We start from the raw sequence: 24,024 nt of genomic DNA, 5'->3' as shown, positions 1-24,024 counted from the left end.
CCTTGCTTGGAGTTCACTCCTCCAAGACTTTTCATTACCTAAGGTTATCTCACCCTAGGTTTTTCACCACTTGGCTTTACTCACTAAGACTCAATATTCGGCTACCCAGGGATCAGGTCCTCTAAACCTATCCGCATGGCTTCCATGATATACCGAGATTTCCCTTGCCTCAGTATTCGGCTACCCAGGGATCAGGTCCTCCAGACCTATCCACCTGGCTTCCACGATCTACCGAGATTTCTCTTGCCTAGCCTCCAACTAAGACTTTCTTTGCCTAGCCTACAACTAGGACTTCACTAGATCAAGCTCCATACTTAAACATATTTGTCTGACATTAAAACCTTGGAGATCGATTGCACCAACAGCGGGAAGGTGGTCGCTCGCCTTGAACTGGTTGATCGTCTCGTCTATTGCGAGGTTACAAAGCTGAAGATAATGGGCGACTACTTTATCATTGAAGGCGTCCGTGCGGATGTAGTTCTGTCTCATTGTTGCAAATCGACTCGGCTCGGCATCTTGATAAATCTTCATCGCCGCTCGGGAGCCCTCTAGCTCAGCCTTCACCTTCCCTAACTCATCCTAGGCCAGCTTCAGTGCTACATCCTTATCGGAGAGCTGGCCCTAGAACTCAGTTTCTCGTGTTGATCGGCTCACTCGCTCGGTCACATAAAATCTTCAGCCTCTTTGAGCTTGCTAGCGAGATCTTGAGCCTCCTTGTTCTTCAGCTCCAGGTCCTCGATGACCCGGTTCTTCCTAGCGGTGGCCGACTCGATCTTCTTGTCAAAAGTGCTGACATGCTTCTTGAGTCGGCCCAGCATCTCCTCCTAGTCGGAGGTTTTAGCCCGTTATACATCTAGGAGCTTGGTCACCTTCTCCAGGTCGACCTTCATCTTGGCCATCGCCTTCGGATCGGCAGCGGGTTGGCTGCTTGAGACTTGGAGCTTCCTGAACTCTCATCCTCCAGATAAGTCAACCTATGGCACATGGTCAGGCTCTCCACCTAATACTACAAACAGGTAAAAGGGTTAGAGCCGATCGGAGGAAGGGTAATTACAAGGAGCTTACCCCAGTTGTCATTTGGGTATGACTATTGGCGAGTGCGCCCGGGAGCATCACGGCCGCTCGGGCTCGGGCTTCTTCCCAAACCTGAGCGAGCGGGCCCCGTATGATGACTTGATGCTCAGGAGTGCGCGATTAGACGCTCATCTCGCTGTACTCCTCCATGGGCAGATGGAGAATCGCCGTGATTGATCATCGACCGCCTGGGGCCAAGTGGGCTGGGGCTTCTGGAGCAGCCGACCGGGACGCAGATGCCGGGAGGATGGCTGATCGTCGAACCCTTGATGGTTGCGATGGTGGCATGGAAGCTAGGGGCTCCGTGGCAATAGGCTCCTGTGACAGCTCGACCACTGAAAAGTCCGGTTGGAGGATATCTCGGGCGTGGTCTCAGGAACTGCGGAGGGATTCGAGGTGCCAACCTCGACCCTTTATGCAGATCCCATCATTGAAGCAGCAGAGCGCGAAGACTTTGTTCGGCACCTCTTACGCCTTAACAACGACTCGCTAGAGGAGCCTGAACTCTCCGATCGGACAATAGGCACTTGCTCAGATGGTTGTTTTGAGCCGCCAGCAACCTCAACACTAGGGGCTCGGCTAGCTGCCCCTCCACTCGCCAGGGCGGGATCGGCTGTAGGCCGCGGTTCGCCAATTCCTCAATAGCAACCACCTCAATCTCAGTGTTCTGAAGCTTTGCAAGGTCGGACATCCGAGCATACAGCATGACTTCGATTGTAAAAGAAGCAGAAGAATTAGTTAGAATCAAAGGAGAAATATACATGGAACCTTTACCTAAGCCGGTCGGGAGCCCAGTGCGGATCGGACTCAGACCAAAGATGTACAACACACCCTCATGCAGTAACTTGTAGATGTCATACTTCTAACCAGCCAGCATGGATGCGGCATGAAGGTAGTCCGACCGGCTCTTGTATTTCTTTAGATCGGGTTGAGGTGGTAAGCCAACTTGCCAGCGGGTCCGAAAGCTTGGTCGTTCAGGCAGACGCATAAAAAAGAAGTATTCCTTCCAATGTTTATTGGAAGTTGACATTTTGTCAAAGAAAACCAACCCGATCCGAGACTGAAATAGGAAGGTACCTAGTTTGGACTATTTGGAGTAATAAAAGTAGTGGAAAGCTCGAGGAGTCAAAGGGATGTCGTGCAGCCGAAACAATACAATGACGCCGCACAGAAGGCGAGAGAAATTCGGCACAAGTTGCGGAAGGAAAACATGGAAATAATTACAGACTTCGATGATGAAGGGATGGACAGGGAAGCGGAGACCAGCCATAAATTGGTCCCTGAACAGACAGATGGTGTCGATTGGGGGTTCATTTGGTCGATCGGAGGGGGAAGCTAAAATGATCTCGTGAGATTGCCGGAAAGCACGAAAGTCAAGGGAGTGGCAGCAGAAGTGGAGAAGGCGGCGAGGCAGCGAGCTCATATACCCCAGGCTTGGTTGACCGGAGCCGTTCGATTTAGGTCGTGAAACCCTAGGTCACGATCTGACCATTGAATTCAAACCGCCAAACGTCGCCATCAATGCCTTTCACGTCAGGCGTGTGGCGGCTGCGGGCATGATATGTGGCGCGCTATCACTGGTCGGCAATTAAGATCGGCATGAGAACCCACTCTGCCTTAATAAAAAAGGATTTGCACGCTTCTCGAGAAATCGGGGTGACATCAGTCCCACCTGCGTTTGCCCAGGACAGATGGAGGAAGAAGTCTTCTAAATGTGAGTCTTTGCTTTCCCGACCGGATCAAAGGAGAATGCTTGACCGAGCGACTACTTTCAGAAGGCTGATCGGCGAGGATCGGGTACATTCTAACCGGAGTCCATACAATGATGAAGGTCGATCGAGAGGAAATCGGCGCACACTGGTCCAATCAATCGGACTACAGCCTCCTTCGACTAGACTTGAAGGAGAGGCTTGTGATGCGGTGGTAAGGGGGGAGGCCCCACCCCGCTGCTAGGGCGGAGGTCAGTGCCATGGTGGAGGTCAGAGTCAAGGTGGTCAAACACCCCTATACCACTGGCTGATCGAGGAGCACGCTCGCCCGATCGGGATAATGAAGACCCGATCCGACATCATAACATCTCGGCGGGATGCCGAGATTCCGACGCTCAGAAAGGCTGTCAGGTATCTGCAAGGGTACGTCGAGCGGCTTCCTTGCTCGGTCTTATATAGAGCTACAAGAACGGGGCGGATTTACGACCGAGCTACACAAAAACAGAAGGGCGGCCGAGCGGCTTTTCCGCTCGTCCAGATAATGGCTTATGGATCAGGACAGCGGAAGCGTCGGTCAAGCGGCCTTCCCGCTCGGCCAGATAACACACTCATCCGAGCAGAAAGTAAAAATCCGAGTCGAGCGGTTACCCCTCGAGCGGCTATCCCGCTCGACCCAGTAAAATACACTACTAGCTGAATATTATCTTTTTGGGAGCATGTGCCACTGACAGGCGCCATGGTCGGCGGCTGATTCAGACATAAGATTGTACGGCAGAAGCTTCCACTATCACTTCGGAGATATGCTCGGCTCGTTAAGGTGTTGTGTCAGGGACACTTTACTGATACATATTTTCAGGGAAAGCTTCGAGAAGCATGCACGCTTTGGGAAGCGTGCACTCGCGCTACAGGAACCCTATATAAAGGGGGTCCAAGCTTCACAGAGGTATGCGATAATCTACTGTTGCTGCTGCTGTTCTCTACTTTGCTTTGCTTCCACACACCGTGCGGTGACGGACTTGAGCGTCGGAGGGTCATCGCCGGGGACCCCTTTCCTGGCTCGACACTGACGCAGTTGTGGTTGCAGGGTAGCGAGGAGTCAACACAAGGTCAACCGGAGTGTCACATCCCCAGCTTCTGTCACCTCGACTATTGGACAGGATCAATATCAAATCGAAGTTCTTTCAAAGATTTACAAATAATTATGAATTAGAACCGTAATAATCAGATTTTAGTTCAAAAAATATTATTTAAAGTCTCGAGAGACTCTGGACAATTTTAATTAAAAAAATCATATTATAACAATATATGAATCCGTAGCTATTATAATAGGTCTCATATTCTAAATTTAAATAGAAAATATGAGAAAGATAATAATAAAAATAGTATAGTAGGGATAATTGTAGGCCTCTTTTGTTAAAAAAAATTCGAATAGGATAAAAAAAAATGTCTTTTTCATTTTTGCCCAACTATTAATACCGAATGAGTCCGTTTGGTTTATTTCAAACCTGCGGCCGTGAAGAAACACAGAAGAAACAGAGAGCGAGGGAAGGAGAGAAGGGGCGCAAAGCTCTCTTCTTTCTCTTTCTTTTCTCTCCTCCCCTTCTCTCTCTTCTCTTCTCCTTCCTCGCCCCCTCACCACTTTGAGGCGGGGGGAGACGCAGCTGCACCATCTCTTTCCCCTTGCCCTGCCTCAAAATCCAACCTTTTTCTGTTGTTTATTTATTTATTTATTGCGTTGGATGAATTCCTGTCTGAAATCGGCTGCAAACCAATCGGAATTGGGAATCGGAAGTGTTGCTTTGTGCTGAACATGGCGTTTGAAGGGTCCATTTCGTTGTCGGTGGTGGAGGACGTGCTAAAGCAGCACGGATCGAGGATGTGCGACATCGACTTGGCGTCGAGGAAGGAGGAGCAAGCAGGTGATTTGATTTCTTTAGTAATCGCGAAATGTATTTTGACACACTTTTTACATTTTCTGCATAAGAATCGACCAATAATTGTGCTCGCGAGACCTTGATTTTCTACCAATGTGACAGAACAATGAGGGAGCCAAACATATGATTTCCCCCTCTTATGTGTTCGTCTACGTCCCTTGCATTTTCTTCAATAACATCCTTGTTTTTCAAGTTCTGTTGTTTGAAAGCGCCTGATTTGAATGAAGAAATGCAATGCTTTTTTGTTGGCTTACACCCTCCCCAAGGGCAATTACTCTTAATGTGTTATACCATAAACTCATGAGTCAGTGCATTTACTATAGAGAATACTCTCACAAATCACGATTTGAATTCTAGTTCGTTAAATAAAGCGTTATGTCTATTCAATCAAGCACAAAATGTATCCGGTTATACTTGCCTTGCCGTGGCAGCAATGAGAAGGTATGAGGCAGCTGCATGGCTTAGGGGAATAGTTGGGGTTGCTGGTGCGAGGGATTTTCCAGAAGAGCCTACTGAGGAGGAATTCAGGCTAGGACTAAGGAATGGAATTGTTCTCTGCAACGTACTCAACAAGGTTCAGCCTGGAGCAGTGTCCAAGGTTATGCACTTGTTCAATGATTTTGGTAGAATTTTTTTTTCTCTCGCATCACTGAAGTTGGAATCTAATTATTCTTTTTCATTAAGGTGATTGAAGCTCCTGCGGATTCAGCTTCCATTCCTGATGGGCCTGCTCTATCAGCATTTCAATACTTCGAGAATTTGAGGAACTTCCTTGATGCCCTAGAAGAATTGGCTCTCCCCACATTTGAGGCATCTGATCTACAGCAGGCATGTCTTTCTTGTTTTGCTAAAGTTTCCTAGTTCTTGCTCCAGTGTATTAAAGCTACACTAGGAAGTCTGTTATTCAACAGTTTTTAGATAGATGCAAACTAGCTGTGTTTTCTTCGACAAATGCATCAATTGTATTTCCCTTATTCCAATGCTCCCTGACTTGTCATATTTAGCAGAACATGCTAACAAAAATTATCACTTATTCCTGGTTAATAAAAAAAAAACTGCTTTATCTCCTAGAACTTATCTTGAATGGGGTCTATCCCTAATATTTTTTATTCTTATGTTTTTCGTACAGGGTGGTAAAGGGTCTAGGGTTGTTAATTCTATTCTGGCTCTAAAATCATATGGTGAGAAACAAGCACGGAGGAAAGGTTCCTCCAAGTCTGGTGGAATTGTGAAACATTCAAGCACTGGAAAACACTTTGTGAGGAGAAACTCAGAACCTTTCATGTATTCTCTCTCTAGAAGTCAACCAATTCAGGATGGTGGGTCATTGGAGCAGAACTTCAGCATTGATTTTTCAGTAGAATCTTCTGAAATGGTTGGTAAGCTGAATGTAATACATTGAAGGATCCAGTAATCCTATGTTAGCTCAAATAATTTGTATGATTAACAGATATCACCCTCTCTGAGCATGCTTGTACGCACCCTTATATCAGATAAAAAGCCTGAAGAAATCCCTTTGGTATATAAAAGCTGGTTATAAGTTTAGGCAAAAATATTATCAATTTGTATTTACAATTATCTGCACGAAACAGATAGTAAAGTTTTCAGTGGTCCTTTCAGGTAGTTGAATCAATGTTAACTAAAGTAATGCAAGATTTTGAGCATCATATTGCAAGGAAACAGGAGATGGTAGGCCATCTTACATCTTGTCTTGGTTATATTTATATGCTGCTTCATTATCTAAACACAACCACTTCCATTCTTTTTTTACATAATACTCTGCACTTCAGACTATTATCTGTAGTTCTATTAATCAATCATACTTTTTTACATGATAACTTAATACTTTTAACTGCAAAGTATTATCCTCTAATCAATCATATTTTCCGTATGCACCTACCATGAATTTCTTCCTTTTTATGCAGCGGTACTGGAGTACCATATTATTTTATGTTACTATAGATCCTCTTAGATGACATAAATTGATATGACAAAACTTGATAGATGGATAAAACATTGAAAGAGATAAATGAAACCAGTTTGTTTTATGGAGCAAGCAATTCAATGGAGATTCAGCCAACACGCTGTGTGAATAAGGTACCATATTTAATCTTGTTGAACTTTGTTCTTTAAAGCATTGATAAATGGACACTGGAAAACTTCATAGTTGAAAGTAATTGATGAAACTGCATCCCTCCACGAATCAAACAATTTGACAGAGATTCAGTCCACTCCCTGTGAGAATAAGGTACCATATTTTATTTTGTCAGAAATTTTCCTTGATCCAATGATACGTTGATACTGGAAAACTTCATAGGTGAACATGACTGATGAAACTGGTTCCCTCTACGAAGCAAGCAATTCATCAGAGATTCAGAACACTTGCTTTGACAATAAGGTGACATATGTATGGTCCCTATACAACAGTGGAGCTAAATGGTCTGAGTTGATGCAATGCATATAACAGCCATTCAAATTGTCGTTTAAAGAAATAAAAAAATTTATGGCGGTCAGGTCATATAAAACTAGCTCATTAATAGACAAAATGTAGTTATTTAAAATTAGTTTTGAAAGAACAATTTCCTTGCAAGTGGAATATTCATCTGAAGTTTTAAGTTTTTGATGTTGTACAAAGTTGTTCTAATAGAAACTTGATACAACACACAAATTGAGCCAGCCCAAACTCACACAACGAACTGGAAAAAAATTTGACACGACATGAGGTATAATTAGCTCACATGGAGACGAGAAGAGATGATCTCACACAGATTAAACGAGAGAAATTTAATTTCTAGAAAGATGATAAATAATAAAAATCACTCCTCTTTTATAGATCTCAATTAAAACAAACTAGGAAAATGATCAAATTGCAAATAAGAAATAAGCCAACCTAGATTAAACTTTTACCAAAACTACTCTCTTTGCAAATAATAATGCCTTGTTCTTTACTATGTTTTAGATGCCAGAATCAGAAAGTTCTTACACGTGTCCAAGAGCTGAAGATTTTACCATGAGCTTGAGGGTTCAAGAACAAGCAAAAGAAAAGCTTCTGAAGCAGTGTTTACTAATTGAGAAGCAAAAAAGAGAAATTGATGTATGTTCTTATGCTTTGTGAAAAACAAATTGGATATGATATTGTATTCTTCATGATGTTGTTTCATGTCCTCAATAGGAACTGAAGTATGCACTCCTCGCAACCAGAGAGAGTGTAGAGTTTCTAAAGACACAATACTCAGAGGAATTTAACAATCTAGGTATGATAATAAAAAAAACAGCTGGGCTAGTTATATATCAGGAACTAGTTGATGTGCTCAAAACACCCTTGTTCATGTCATTTTAGGAAAGCATATGCAAATCCTAACTCATGCAGCTTCCGGGTATCAGAAGGTTCTTGAAGAAAACAGGAAGTTGTATAATCATGTACAGGATCTTAAAGGTAATCCTATCATAACATTCTAAGCTAATTGTTTTCTTGCTTTTACTAATTCAATATGTCCTCTAATAGGAAATATTAGGGTGTATTGCCGTGTGAGGCCTTTCTTACCTGGAAAACCTAGTAATAATTTGACCACTGTTGATCATCTTGATGATGGAAGCATTACAATTAGCACCCCAACGAAATATGGAAAAGAAGGTCATAAATTGTTTAGCTTCAACAGAGTTTTTGGCCCATCTGTTACTCAAGGTTGTCAAAACTTCATATTAGATATTGTATATTTTTCAACTGTTGAAACAAAATTAACTTTTTTAATCAATGCAGAGGAGGTTTTTTGTGACACAAAACCTTTGATTCGATCAATTCTTGATGGTTATAATGTCTGCATCTTTGCATATGGACAAACCGGATCTGGAAAAACTTATACCATGGTAACAACTGTGACATCTATATTTTGTTTGTCGTCTTGCTCAAAATTGTTCATTCACAAACACATTCTTATTTAATGATGCAATTTCTATGTAGAGTGGACCCAAAGAACTCACGGAAGAGGACTATGGAGTAAATTATAGGGCACTAAATGACTTGTTTCAGATCTCAGGACAAAGAAAGGATACAATTTGTTATGAAATTTCTGTTCAGATGATTGAGATATACAATGAGCTAGTCAGGGATCTCCTTAATGATGGTCCTCATAAAAAATATCCTTCCACTTGCGACTCCTTTCATTGATTATCAATATGATTATTCTGCTAATAGTATATATGTTCTGTATTTAAATTAAATTAATTTGTTGGATTACTTAGCGGTTATCTCACTACAATTGTCTTTTGTTAACAATTTTTGAGTACCTTTACTTTTAAAACATTGGACATTCGTAATAGTTCTCAGAATGGGATGGCTGTGCCTGATGCAAACTTGGTTCCTGTCACATCAACAGAAGAAGTAATTGAACTAATGAACCTTGGTCAGAAGAATCGTGCTGTTTGTTCAACTTCCATGAATGAACGTAGCAGTCGCTCTCACAGGTCTTGTTGCTTTTGCGAATGGTTGATTGTAGATCCTTTCTCAAAGAATAGTTATTTTGTGACTGTTGTTGCACTTAACTCATAAATCCTAATTTGCAGTTGCCTAACGATTCATGTTCATGGAAGAGAGTTGGCATCTGGATCTGTTCATAGAGGATGCCTTCATCTTGTTGATTTGGCAGGCAGTGAAAGGGTTAATAAATCAGAGGTTATAGGAGATAGGCTCAAAGAAGCACAACACATAAATAAATCTTTAGCAGCTCTAGGAGATGTAATATATGCCCTTGCTCAAAAGAATTCACATGTTCCTTACAGGAATAGCAAACTTACACAACTCCTACAGGACTCTCTTGGTAAGAACTAAGTATATGTGTGTTTCAAGCATGAGGATCAGTATGCGCTTCAATATTTTTGTTTCATTTTGTCAGGGGGCCAAGCTAAGACATTGATGTTTATACACATAAGCCCTGAGGTCGATGCACTGAGTGAGACTTTAAGCACTCTCAAGTTCGCAGAGCGAGTTGCGACAATTGAGCTTGGTGCAGCAAAGACGAACAAGGACAACGGGGAACTGAGAGAACTCAGACAGCAGGTTTTTATCCTGTTACTTAGGAAGTTTGGTTAATTTTTTCTAATTGTCTGAGAAAATCTCTTCCAATGCCCTTTGTTTCTCACCAATTTAGGTAGCTAGTCTTCAAGTGGCATTAGCTAAGAAAGAGGAAGAGACCCTTGGAAGTACAATGTCCAGCCCTGACATTTACAGGATGAAATCTAGCCCGACATCTCCTGGATGTCGAAACCAGATTCAGACAACGGAGGATTTGGGGAATATTGAGGTACATATTCTTTGTTCATTCATCCTGATATAAAACTAAGTAGCATATTTCCACATGATTTCCAATCATTCAACTTTACATGGAAATGCTAATTGAATTTTATAATTTAGAAACGTGTTTCACTTCGGTTCTGCATTGTCCCGTAACATTTCTTGTGCAGAGCTGTTCAGCATCGATGGAGAGGGCAGACATTGATGTAGCCAATGATGAGGATCCACTGAGGGACTGGGTTAGAGATAATGTTCATGTTCCTGATTCACTTGACCAGGGATATATTCCTGATGTGAGAGTGTTCAGAGATAGGCATACAAGCCGGCCTAATTCTGTCACAACTGATGATTATGATGAATTAGATTTTGCAACTAGTGATTCTTCAGAGCAAGAAATGATATTGCAGTCGCAATCTAGCAATGGAAAAGCCAGTAATGCAGTCAACGGCGGATTGAGAATCAAGCGGCCTCAGTCAGGTTCAACTAAAGGCTCTGAGTTGAGGTAATTAGATTCATAGAAACAATTCATAGACTAGTGGTCCATGAATACCCAGACTAAACCCTGAGAATATAAAATCATCAGTCATCCCTTGTTGGAATTCTGCATGTCTTCCTTATACAAACCCTTTTATTACATGCTTTCGAGTAGATATTTCTTACATATTCATGATGTCAATCCAGGACACCTCGCGCCCACATGCCATCTCCATCAAGGAAGATATCAACTGCACCACCATCTAGCCAACTAGTAAAAGGCTCACCTTCAAGGCAACAAGCAGCTTCTGATGGAAAACGAAGACAAAGTGATAATGGTAGGATGGCTACCTCAAAATAGACATTCTCTCATTACTGGCCAGAGATTTTGTTGTTTGTTTGGTTGTTATGAATGCATCGCAAGAGGGATTGATAGCTCTTTGCTAGTCTCTCTCATAGCTGTGAGTAGCAGCAAGAAAACAGCTGTTTGTGTCTGGATGGGTTGATCTTGCTCCAAGGGAAATCGACAAGCTTTGCTATTTGTTACCAGCCAAATGCGTGAGAAAGAGTGCCGTCATAATTTGCTAAATGTCTGTACCAAAAACAAATTACTTCGAACCTTTGAGTAATAGGAATCATTACTCCAACCTGTGCAATTTTCGGTTAGGTATTGTGTCATTATTTTCAGTTTATTGGTTCTAGTACGGTTGAGATTCTTATAAAATAGATATGAGAGCATGTCTTAATCAATCCGAATACTTATAAAATAAAATTCAAATATTACTATATACTTTGTTGTAAGGGTGAGTAAAAATTCAATTCAACCAAACAAATCCACCTAGACCAAATTTAAAATTTTAATTCAGTTCTTTTAGAATTTGTTTTATTTAAAAATAATAAATCAAAATAGAAAAAAATGAATTAAAAAAAATGAGTTACGATGAATTGGAATTAAGCACTATTATGATTTATGATAAATTTTTAGTCCTAATTAGAAATTTTTAATTAATTTAATTATCATCAAATTAATTGATATTTTTTCAGTTCAATTTATTTAATTTTTATTAAAAAATTCAACCAGTTCAATTAGTTAAAAAAATAAATAGTTTGTTCAACTTTCATTAATTTGGTTCAAATCGATTTTAATTGAATACTTGGTTTTTCTTTGTTGTATTCAATAAACACTTCAAAACTAACTTGCTTATGCCAGAGAGAATCAACAAGATCTTTATTCATAGTCAACTTATTTGTCCCTCCCATGCTCGGTTTCACTTTATCATGTGCTTAGACTCAATCATTATTCATGGTCAACTTATTTACCCCTCCCATACTTGGTTTCACTTTATCATTGTGCTTAGACTCGACTCAATCTTTATTCATGGCCAACTTATTTGCCCCTCCCATACTTGATTTCACTTTATCATTGTGCTTAGATTTGAATCTTTATTCATAGTCAACTTATTTGCCCCTCCCATGCTTGGTTGCACTTCATCATTATACTTATCGACTATAGGAATGCAAATAAAATATCTATTTTAATTCCATAAACCACATTAATAAATAATTATTCAATTTATTTCCCTAAAGTTTCTATCCAGAATCACAACATAATATTAAATGCGGTCGAGCAGGAATCACCACCATATTGTTGCTGTACATCAGTCAGATTTAGCTATTGAAAACCAAATAGATCAAAAGTCAAGCATTATTCAGAAGAATTATCAATGTATATGGCACGTCCTTCTAATTCATCTTAATTGTTAATGTAAAGAACAAGACTGGACAATAGACAACAAGATGAAAAGAAATGAAGCATATTCTTGTCACACTCACTTAGAATTGCACTGTCGAAGGAAAATATTTTGGCAAGTCGAAAGCAGGGGCCTTCGTGAGAACATACAATTCATTTGTCCTAGCTCAGGAAGCTCATGCAGAAGGCAAGCTCTGGGGTGCACTCGAACCAACAGCTGATTCACCAAAAGCTTGAGCAGCAGGAGATGGTTTAACATAGACTCTTGCCTTCCGCAATATCTCGGCGACAATCCAGTTCTTTCTTTTGCTCAATGGCCTTGAAGGATCCAGAATTACCTGGGAGCAAAAGCTTAAAACGACATCAGAGAAGAAAATTATTCAAATACAAAACTTAAGGCAATCATTTCCAAGATGGTCATCAGATGGTTCTTGCCATTTCATTCCCAGTTTATTAAACAAGAAGTCATTTTCTCTCGAAATGACCAAGGAACATTCTGTCACATATTAAGCACATCAAAAGTGGAATCCAAGTAAAATAGTTAAGGTAGTTGTGTCTGCGATGTACTTTTGTTGTTCGTATTAATGATAATCCAACTAGTCTCTACAAGTACCATCAATAAGTTATTCGTTCAAATGGAAGCATCACTTATATTTCTTATTAACTGCAGATCATTTGTAGACTAATCTAGCATAATCTAGAATTGAAGCACCAATGAAAATGTAGAGATCTCATCATCTCAAAATTTGTGCCGATCCCCTTCGACATCAAGTGCCTGCCAATCTGGCTTTGATAATATGGAAACATCTTATACGCATAAATTGAAAATAATTGCAAAACATTCCAAGGATGATAGATATGTCTATTATAAGGAAGGCACTAGTAACTACCAACCTGTTCAAATGAGTCCGGGACTAGTTTGGAAAAACAAAATAAAACTCATGACCAATGATGTGGCAGAATCCTGTTGCCTCCACGTGTTACATGTGGTCAGAAGTGTTGATCTATCAGTCAAAATCAAGGTGGGTCAAACATAACCCAAAAAGAATCGGGCCCAACCCAGATGAGATTCGAGTTGATCGAGCCAACTCAATGTACGCATCCAAGTAGAATCAGCCTGAAATCGACACTCTCCATGCCTCAATCTCAAATCCTGACATCATCCATGTCTCAGCCTCACTGACATTCTCCACGCCTCAATCTTAGATCCCGACATCATCCATGTCTCGGCCTCAGTCGCCGACACCCTCCACACATTAGTCTCAAATCGCGACATCATCTATGTCTCGGCCTCAGTCGTCAACATCCTCCACGCTTCAATCTTAAATCCCAGCACCATCCATCTCTCATCCTCAATCGTCGACACCATCCACGCCTCAGTCTCCGATCCTAGCATCATCCATGTCTCGGTCTTAATCACCGACATCCTCTGGACCTCAGTCTTAGATCAAGACATTTTTCCTCTGCCTCAGTCACCGACATTGCTCTCTGTCTCGACCTCAATCACTGACAGCCTCCATGTCTTTCCATGTCTCGACCTTAGTCACCGACATTGCTCTTTGTCTCGGCCTCCGACATCCTTCATGCCTCAATCTCAGATCTTGATATCTTCCCTGTCTCGGCCTCAGTCACCAACATCCTTCGGGCCTCAGTCTCAGTAGCCAATTCTGTTAAGTTCCCAGCTTGATATCTCGGCATGTTCCCTGTCTTGGCATCAACCTTGACATCTTTTCAGTCTCGCCCTCAATCGCCAGCATCCTCCCGAACACAAGTTCCCCACACCCTATATTGGCCTACAATCGCCTCATCGACAAGACTGTCTCTCTGTGAATATTCCAGAACACATGGCATCAAATGAATGGAGAGGCAGTTATGAAGTTGTCATATCTGGTCTCCTAGATGCTCTCCTTCAAACACGTGACGCTTGGTAAATAGAGAAGCGGCTAACTGCTACGAATCCAGTTCCTTCACTAGCCCATATGAGAATGATGAAGGCATCTAATATGGTGATGCTCTTTTGACAGGTATATAAACTCTAAAGAAGGTAAAGACAAAGGACTCTTTCCCATTCTTCGACTCCACTAGGTTCTATCCTTCTCCATTTTCTTCCTTCAGCATAACACCTTAAACAAACCCTTACTTGAGCATTAGAGTGGCCTACCAGGATCCATCCCCAGCGCCATTCTAACCCTCTTTAGAGTGCATCTCAGGTTCCTTCGTCTCCCTCACCGACGACCTCCAAAGAGCACACATGCTAGCTCGTGGCTTGATCATCCACGGTATTTGGCCGGAACAACTGGTATGGAATGAGTTTGGGTATAAAGCCTCGAGGAACAGGTAATACTCTCTGTAATAGTATCTAAATGATTTCAAAGTTGTTGGCCTACCGAGAATCTTCCTTATTATATGGAATTCTCTAAGTTCAATGATAAAAAAAAATGGCAAAGGCACTTCCTTTGTGATCTTCACTCCATCGACACATTTAAAAGAAATGAGCAATCTTTTAGATACTTCCAAGTTGTGTCCTGTACAAAAGGAAGAGTTGGGAACACTATTATTCATTTTCAAGGAGAACAACCTTAAAGACACTGCAACCTCAACCATAGTCGGAATCTTTCTTTAACAGCAATTTATTAAACGATCGAAGGTCTAACGGAAAAAAAAAAAAAAATCCTAGATCCCGTGCAAACAAGCCCTAACGGAAAAAAAGAAAGAAAAAAAAATAGAGAGATGAAGGTCTAACTCGGTCACCGATGGAGCACTCATTTTTCTCGTCGTGCGCCATGAATTTGCTGGTGCGCTTCACATAGCGATTGTAGAGCTTGTGATGAAACAACCGATCCACAGCCACCACCACCGACTTCTGCATCTTGTTGGATACGACGATCCCCACTACCTGCTTCATTGCGGAAATCCTACGCTTCCGCCGCCGCCGCCTCGGATTACCACTCCTAAAACCTAGAGAGAAAATTGCAGCAGAGTGAAATGGGTAGTAAGAGTCAACCAGTTAGGGTTTACTGCCCAATCATGTAAGAAAAATATGATTATTAGGTTAAAATCGAATCAAATTCTAACCAAATTATTTTTTTAACTTATTAAATCGATCAAATTTTTAATAAACACTAAATAAATTAACAAAATATTAATTAATTCCATAAAAATTGAATTAAATAAATTTTTTAGTTATGATTTAAAAATTCAATTCGATTTAATAAAAATTAAGTTTTAATCTAAAAATTTAATTATGTCTAAAAATACAATTTATGCAGTCTATTTAATTTAATTAAATAAAAAAATTTAAAACAAAATTTCAATCCAAACCGAATTAATCGGATTAATCAAGTTAACTAATTTTTTTAAAAAAAAAATTGAAAAACTGAGTGAGATTTTTAAATTCAATGATTCAATCGATTTATTCGATTTAATCGAACTTTTACCATCCTTATACAAGATTAGGGTTTATTCAAATCCGTATAGTTATTTAAAAATGTTATGATGTGAACATCTAATGTTTATTTATTTATTTTTTTTAGTTTAAAGGTTAAGATTTAGATTTAGTATTCAAATTATTGGAAGTGAAAAAAAAAACTAATGATAATCAATAATTTTCATTCCCATTTTCTATTCCTATTCCTCTAAATTAAACACCCCTAAGTACTCACAATGCTCATAGATGGATGTACAACATATCAACATATCATCCCTCAAAGTTATTTATAAATTTTTATATGTTTATATCTTAGTACGTATATCTTACAACTTAACTAATCATAGTAAATTTTTTAAAAAAATGATAACTAGTGTCCAATCATGGTAGAGGCAATTTTATAATTTTAAATAAAGCAAAAGTTGCGTACAATTTGAAAATTTTGCAAAACTTACTCCGGACTACCATGCCTTCCACAATTAGTCATATATCCATGAATTGATTCCCCACAACCCTATACTGACTTAATTTTCTCCAAGAAAAAATAATCCTGAAATACTAAACGTAGAGCGATGTGCTATTTGCAGCTCTCGATTCATTTGATGGTCAATGGACCGACCGGTCGCCTTTTAAAATTAAATTGCCACCGATGAATAAGGAGGATTACGGCGGAGTCAAAGAGACAATCTGATCCACGTGATGGGTAGTCAATAGATTTGGTCCATCCATTCGGATCCGATATCCAATCGCGAATCCAAAAACGCGTCCAATGTTTTTCCCCCTAACAATTATACCCGTAGTGGCACACAGCTCATTCGCCAATACCTCTTCCACCCGGCATTTATGTACTTGTCCGAGATGCGCTGCTCCTCACCAACAGGAACCGTCGAAGTTGAGGACGTGGCGACGTGCTACTTGCTCTCCAGGCCTACTAAGCGCAAGGAAATAATAATGAAAAAAAGAAAACAATTCTTTTCCGACGGGATCATCCACAGAACAGCGAACATCGTAGCTTGGAGGGATGAGATCTGCCGTTGGATTGCTGATGAACGGAAGAGGATCGACTGCATGTGCGTTCTGTGAGGAGATGGTTGGCGAGGAACCATTTATTGTACGGGAAATCACGCGGACTCAACAAGAGTGAGAAAGAGGATTATGTCGGTTCCGATCGATTCGAGGGCTTATCGCTGAGGAAACGGAGGCGACCACGACCCCTTGGAGCTCCCTCTCTCTCTCGCTCTTTCTCTCCCCAAGATTAGATCTGCTTCTTGCTTGATCGGTAAGTCGGCGTTGCAAACTACGCCGTCGAAATTTTTCTTCTTCTTCGTTTGACTGTCTGTCTTTTGATCCTCTTTTACTTCGACGTCGGATTTGTGGGATTTGTTGGAATTTGATCTGTCCGTAAGGTTTTTGGCTGGGATCCCTCTCTCTGTGCTAGCTCTTGGATTGATTGATTGATTGGGAATGAAACTTCTGTGGATTTTATTTTATTTCATAAAAAGGAGCAATTTTGAATGCATTTTCTTGCCCGGTTAAGGAAACGCCTGCTTTGGTTAGGAGGCTGCACTTATTACTTCTGCGTAGTGTTCCGTTAGTGTTTGGATGACATCTTTGTACGCATTGATTGCTAGATCTTACAATCTTCAGTTCCTTCCGTAGCTAAAGTGAGCAGCACTAGTCATCCTCGCATGTAACAGAATGGATAAAAAAAGATAGTAGTGATGCATATAAAAATGGAATTCTGTTCGACTCTAAAATTTGGGAAATCTTTCAGGCACACTCCATGGCTTTAAAGTCCAGTTCTGGTGAAGGGAGGACAAGGAGATCAGTGTCCCTCATCATCATTGTTGGCCTCTGTTGCTTCTTCTATATATTGGGAGCATGGCAGAGAAGTGGATTTGGAAGGGGGGATAGTATCGCACTCCAAGTCACTAAGCAAACTGAATGCACAATAGCACCAAATCTGAATTTTGAGACCCACCATGCTGGCTCAGGAAACCTGAATGATCTCAAAGATTCTCAAGTCAAAAAGTTTAAGGCATGCCACGACCGCTATACTGACTACACTCCGTGCCAGGATCAGAAGCGAGCAATGACCTTTCCTCGAGATAACATGATATACAGAGAGAGGCATTGCCCAAGAGAGGATGAGAAACTGCATTGTCTTATACCAGCACCTAAGGGATATGTTGCTCCTTTCCCATGGCCCAAGAGCCGTGATTATGTTCCCTACGCCAACGTACCATACAAAAGCTTGACAGTTGAGAAGGCTGTTCAGAATTGGGTTCAGTATGAGGGCAATGTGTTCAGATTTCCTGGTGGAGGAACACAGTTCCCTCAAGGAGCTGATAAATATATCGATCTCATCTGTTATTCCAATTGAAAATGGTATTGTCAGGACTGCATTGGACACAGGATGTGGGGTATGGAACTTCTTTCTCCAAATTTATGGTCTCATCTCATCATTGGCTATATTTAGAATCAACAGTTTCTGTGCAAGAATGTATCTCGAAGCCTTCTATCAGTTTATTTGATATCATCTTGATTTTTATTGCAGGTTGCTAGTTGGGGTGCTTATCTACTGAAAAAGAATGTGCTAGCTATGTCTTTTGCTCCTAGGGACTCTCATGAGGCACAGGTGCAGTTTGCCCTAGAACGAGGTGTCCCTGCAGTCATTGGAGTTCTTGGATCAATTAAGCTTCCATACCCATCCAGAGCCTTTGATATGGCTCACTGTTCACGGTGCTTAATTCCATGGGGCGAAAATGGTGAGAAATGAACTAACTATTTTCTTTTTAATTATCAAATTTTTTAACTATTGTCAAATAGCTCTATTTGATAACTGCTGAATCCTGTTCTTACCATTCTTTTCTTATGGTTCTCTCTTCAGATGGAATTTACTTGAAGGAAGTTGATCGGGTTTTGAGGCCTGGTGGTTATTGGGTGCTTTCAGGCCCCCCAATCAACTGGAAAGCTAACTATCAGGCATGGCAACGTAAGAAGGAAGATCTTGAGGAGGAACAAAGGAAGATTGAGGAAATTGCAAGGCTTCTTTGCTGGGAGAAGGTCAGTGAGAAGTCTGAAATCGCTATTTGGAGGAAAAGAATTAATGCTGAATCATGCCCAGGGAGGAAAGATGATAGCAGTATGAATATATGCAAAGAAGTGAATTCAAATGATGTATGGTAAGTTATGGTTCTTTCTCTCACCACTGCAATTGCTCAAGATTAATGAAGTATGGTCGATTTGTATGGTCACAATCATTCAAGAAGCCTAACATTTGAATATCTGAAGGAGTCTGAACAAGTCAACTTCAGCTAAATACATAATGCCAAATAGGCCATGCCAATTCATTTTTTATTGAGAAAACAATAATAATTAACTCAATCACATGTGAAACCCAAAATGAATTTCTTAGGGAGGGCGCAATCCATTCTCTTGAACTTGCTATTTGTGTGTGTTTTACCATTGTTTCTGTGCATACACGCTGTCATGTTGATTTTGTGTTGATTTTGTTGGCCACCAATCAAGGATAAACCTTGAAAAAGTAGATGTTAAAAGGCAATCATAAAAACTCATCTACTGTCCTCAAATAGTTAGTACAGACACATCTAGATGTTGGTCTCCAATGAACTGGTAGTGAACTGCAGATGATGTTAATATTGTAGCCACTATTTTCTTTATTCTGTGACTAGCTGCAGCAAGTTAATAAAATTTGAATGCTCCTCTATGTTTCTTCTAATTATTTATTGTTCTCGTAAATTTTGCTGATTCTTCCTATATAATTGAGAATTTTTTCAATTTCATCAGGTACAAGAATATGGAGCCCTGCATAACACCATATCCTAAGGTTAGTAGTGTTGAAAAAGTTGCAGGAGGAGAACTAAAGCCATTCCCTGAGAGGTTAAATGCTATTCCACCGAGCATAGCTAGTGGTTCTGTACCCGGCATCTCAGTGAAATCCTTTCAAGAAGATATCAAGCAGTGGCAAGGGCATGTTCAAGCTTATAAGAAAATTAACAAGTTACTTGATACTGGAAGGTACCGAAACATAATGGATATGAATGCCAGATTGGGTAGTTTTGCAGCAACAATTGAATCTCCAAAGTTGTGGGTGATGAATGTTGTTCCCACATTAGCTGAACTATCCACCTTAGGTGTGATCTACGAACGTGGGTTGATTGGCATATATCATGACTGGTATGCATTCCTAATGGATTTCTATTTGAGTCGTATAGTTAAAATGATATGTACTTTTGATTGCAACTAATCCTTTGCTAAAACTTGCTCGACTATTTGTCATGCATCCAAATTGTGGTTATAACGTTGCATCATTCTTAGTAGCTTACATAAAGTTGCTACTTAGTTGCTCTTCAAGTTATCTTTTTCAAAAGTGCATTTCTACTTTATTTCATAGCTGTCAATACATATTTTGTATTTCATTGTTTTCACTTCTTTTGCTTTTTGGTACTAGGTGTGAAGCCTTTTCAACTTACCCAAGGACTTACGATCTCATACACGCCAATGGTGTTTTCAGCCTGTACAAGAACAAGTAAGAATTTGGAATTTGATTCGATATATATATATATAAATAACTAAATGCCGGTCTAAGAAAATAAAAAAAGAAAAATCTGACTTGCAATTAAAGCATTAAGTGTCTGATTTTAATTCAGTTGTGCATCGTCACTCTTCCAGTGTATCTTATGTTGTTTATACAATGACGGCAGATGCCAAGCTGAAGACATCCTTCTTGAAATGGATCGCATTCTGCGGCCAGAGGGTGCAGTTATATTTCGCGATGATGTTGAAGTTCTCCTAAAGGTGAAGAAGATAATCAGTAGCATGAGATGGAATGCTAAGCTGGTTGATCACGAGGATGGACCCCTGCTTCCTGAGAAGATATTGGTGGCTGTAAAGCAGTACTGGGTCGGTGGCCGCGAAAGTAAGGATGAAGAGTCAGCGGAACAACTTGTGGATCGAGTTGGCAGCGGATATGGATCCTAAACCACTCAGTCGCTGCAATTGTAGCACGATCTCCGCTCACTGCTAAGTTTGAGGGAGAATTCTTTAGCTGGAGCTGTAACCCTGTTTAGAGGACAATAGATGTCATTCCTTTTTCTTTTTTTTTTTACTTCATTTTTCTTCTACGGTAGAAGGACATAATGTCGATTTCCTTAAGTTAAATGCCGTGATCTCTTTGATGAAGCTTTACAGCATGGTTGAAATTACTGATCATTAATCAGACTGATAACAATTTCTACACTGCAGATCCTCAACAAGCAGAAAAGAAAAGAAAGGCATGCGAGCAAGAACCACAGAGTATCAACAGACCAAGCTCTAGTCCTTCCGTCTACACGGTCTTCTCCACTTCCTTGCTGTTGCGGGCATTGCCTGTGCCAGGGCTGTGTCCCGGCGTTGTCTGGCGAAAATCCTCCATCCGCTCCGTCGCCCAACTCTTATCATGCCGATTTGCAGCCATAACCATGACTCCTTCCTGTCCGCTTCCAATGACTACTGCCTCATGCCTTCTAATTCCCTCGATGGCTAAAGCCTCAAAGGCAAGGATCATAAGGATGAGCAGGGCTCGAGAACTGTTAGCAGCTTCGGCCATGCCCGGCAAAGAGACGAGAGTGCTACGACTGTGCACGGAGATTGCTCTCATCCTTTGGGTATATTTATAGGAGTAATTAGTTGAAGAGAAGGAATCAAAAAAGGTGGTTGGTCCTTGCCCTCTCTCTCTCTCTCTCTCTCTCTCGGGGTGGATTCAGATCCCACGAGTCATTCGAAATAATAAATGATGACATACTTTGTAAAAGGTGGAATCATCACCTTAGCAGCCCCCTGGGTCCGGCCTCACAGATATCCAGAGGGAGTAAATTACGGTTAAGCTGGGCAAGAGGGGCGACTGGGGGTCGAGTGGAATTTAAAGCGCAGCATAATCGAGTTTTTATGCCCGTCTGCAACTGGCGACTCTCGACCCCTGAACCTCCGTTGCAAGCGTCAGACATTCTTCCAGCTGATCCAGCCCGTGGGGGCTAAATGATGACATACTTGTCACATGAGGTCGCGGAGTCAAACCACAGGGCTGTCGGGACATAAATCTCTGGACCTTGTGCAACTCATCCCACCACCACTTGACCTCTCGACTGTCGTGATTTACCTCCCTCGTGATGACCTAGGGTCGGATATGATGGGAGTTTTAGGGGCCAATGATTTCGCCTTTTGTCACATCTATAGGGGTGGATCCAGAATTGTCTTCTAGCTATGATTACTCAATGAAGGGTTGCAGGGCAACGTAATCGACCGGTTGGTGACTCACAGCCTAAATTCTTCTTCCGCCTTGAGAGAGATTTTAGGTTTAGGAGGTGGATTGATGTGTCTCCCGCTTTACAACGGCTCGCTCCATGAAGACCGAATTTATTGATTTTATTAACTACGAGTAAAAAAAGGACACAAATTATCATATTTAGAATTTTATCAGTGAAGGGTTTAATCGATCAATTAAGTAACAATTCAGTTGTAGCGATGGGTGATGTGCTAACGAGCTGGTATAGTGGTCACGCTCTGTTCCGATCAAACCCCTATAGTTCATCCTCCGCCTTCGCCACCCGTTGCTCCAACAGCAATTGTGCTTTCTCCAACACCATCAACTTCGGGTACGTTGTCTTCCCTTTCACCAAGTCCTTCCCCGTCGTCTTCCCTAGCTCCTCCGACATCCTTGTCACATTCAGCACGTCGTCCACCACCTGGAACAGCCCCCCATCTTCCTGCGTACCTCGTCTTCCTCTGCCTTCAAGGGGATTGTGGTCCCTCTTAGTCTTACGTCTCTCTTCCTTCCTTTTCTTCCCTAGTGATGGTTATAGGACAAAGATATTTATCAAATCGTCAAATGGATATTTCTTTAAAAAAAACATAAATAAAAATAAAAATGGCATCCTACTTATTTTGAGAATACTTATACTTTCAGTATAATTATAGTAACTACTACTAACTACTATAATATAAAAAATTAATTATTTTATTTTAATCAAAATTATTATACATAAAATATATTATATCAAAATAATATTTATCAATTTAGTCCAATTATTTAAATTTCATCAAAATTACTTTAAATTGATGAAAACCATTTTAAAATAGTTATAGAATCTACTTAAATAACTGCAAGTAGAAGCTATCACTATTACATAGTTATAGCTAAATTTAAATCTTAAATTTTAAAACTTTAAACTTAAATTCAACATTAATATATTAAAATATTCTTTACAGTCATATTTTTAAAAATTATATTAAATCGACCAAAATTATTTTAAACTAATTATAACAGTTATTACATAGTTATAAGTAAATCATAAATCCTAAAATTTTGAATCCTACAAATTATTAATCAAAATATTTTTTTATTGATTTAATAAAAATAGTTATAGAAAAGTATTAAATACCTCTAGCATCGTCGTTATAGAAGCTACTGAATAATTATTATAATACTGAAACAATATTTAGCTAGCTACCACCAATAACTGGAAAATAAGAATATTCTTACAAAATGGGGATGACCTAAACTAGTAAAATAAACCAGGGTATTCAGAAGTTAGCTGCGATCAAAGTTTAAACAAAAGAAGACAATTAAAGATGCAGCGATAGAGGCGTTAGGCCTCGCACATGGAAATGCTATTTTGATAGGTTGGTGAGAGTTCTTTTTGCTCCAAAATTGTGGGTTTCGTGTTGTTTTAGTAATATATTTGAGAAAGGAAAGAATCTAATGTTTTCAAGGTGCAATTATGAAAGTGTGCTATAACATTGAGGGAAAAAAGAAGGAAAAAAAATCTATAAATAACTTTTCATTTTTTAGTGAAATTAAAATATGGAAGCAAAAAAAAGATGATTTCGTTTAAGATGGACAAACTTCCAGAAGGAAGGTATTATGCGGTCTATCAGCCCTTTCAATAGTTGATACACCATGACACAAAGTTATCCTTGGTCAATTGAATATGGATCGAGTTGATTTAAGACAGTGGTTTTGGATTATTCAGTTGACTCCTTGGACTCGTCAATCGAACACACTCTTAGTCGATTACCAATCTACATCAATGCTATTGTAAATCATGAATCCGACCAAATAATTGCTTTGTAGTTTCATGTTCATTGGTCAATTGCTCCGCTTCATTAGTCACACTCTAATTTTAGCCATTCTAAAACTGAATTTGTATGGCACCAACTGCCAAGAGATCTCATATCTTTGAGACTTCTTTGTATACTTAATACAAATCTAGATTAATTTACTCGAATTTAAGCCTTATGGAATATCCAATTATCAATTAATTTCCATGTCTAAAGAGAGTATCTCTAAGACTTCATTCATTGTC

The 24,024-nt window shown here is 40.1% G+C and overlaps 2 protein-coding genes and 1 pseudogene across 2 annotated transcripts; 2 read left to right on the top strand and 1 right to left on the bottom strand.

Annotated features, from left to right (window-relative positions):
* The first annotated feature begins 4,296 nt into the window (after positions 1-4,296).
* LOC122052321 (kinesin-like protein KIN-14Q) lies at positions 4,297-11,128 on the top strand. The gene is made up of 21 exons (XM_042613794.1): positions 4,297-4,702; positions 5,149-5,315; positions 5,402-5,545; positions 5,847-6,092; positions 6,168-6,236; positions 6,338-6,406; positions 6,722-6,814; positions 6,885-6,965; positions 7,035-7,115; positions 7,677-7,811; positions 7,890-7,971; positions 8,058-8,153; positions 8,223-8,402; positions 8,478-8,584; positions 8,679-8,854; positions 9,020-9,181; positions 9,281-9,534; positions 9,610-9,773; positions 9,865-10,017; positions 10,178-10,509; positions 10,689-11,128. Exons 1-21 carry the CDS (start codon positions 4,594-4,596, stop codon positions 10,840-10,842), a joined length of 3,054 nt encoding a protein of 1,017 aa, XP_042469728.1. The 5' UTR covers positions 4,297-4,593; the 3' UTR covers positions 10,843-11,128.
* A 1,028-nt stretch (positions 11,129-12,156) lies between these two features.
* On the bottom strand, positions 12,157-15,247 carry LOC122052320 (30S ribosomal protein S17-like). Its single transcript, XM_042613793.1, has 2 exons — positions 14,975-15,247; positions 12,157-12,569 (listed from the first exon to the last, which is right to left on the bottom strand). The coding sequence occupies exons 1-2, from the start codon at positions 15,134-15,136 to the stop codon at positions 12,408-12,410; spliced, it is 324 nt and encodes a 107-aa protein (XP_042469727.1). The 5' UTR covers positions 15,137-15,247; the 3' UTR covers positions 12,157-12,407.
* A 1,521-nt stretch (positions 15,248-16,768) lies between these two features.
* On the top strand, positions 16,769-20,863 carry LOC122052319 (annotated as a pseudogene).
* The last annotated feature ends 3,161 nt before the right edge of the window (positions 20,864-24,024 follow it).

Source organism: Zingiber officinale, chromosome 3A, assembly GCF_018446385.1.
Source record: "Zingiber officinale cultivar Zhangliang chromosome 3A, Zo_v1.1, whole genome shotgun sequence".
Taxonomy (NCBI): Eukaryota; Viridiplantae; Streptophyta; class Magnoliopsida; order Zingiberales; family Zingiberaceae; genus Zingiber; species Zingiber officinale.
Note: the sequence above shows the minus strand (reverse complement) of the source record. Positions and strands in the feature narration are given on the sequence as shown.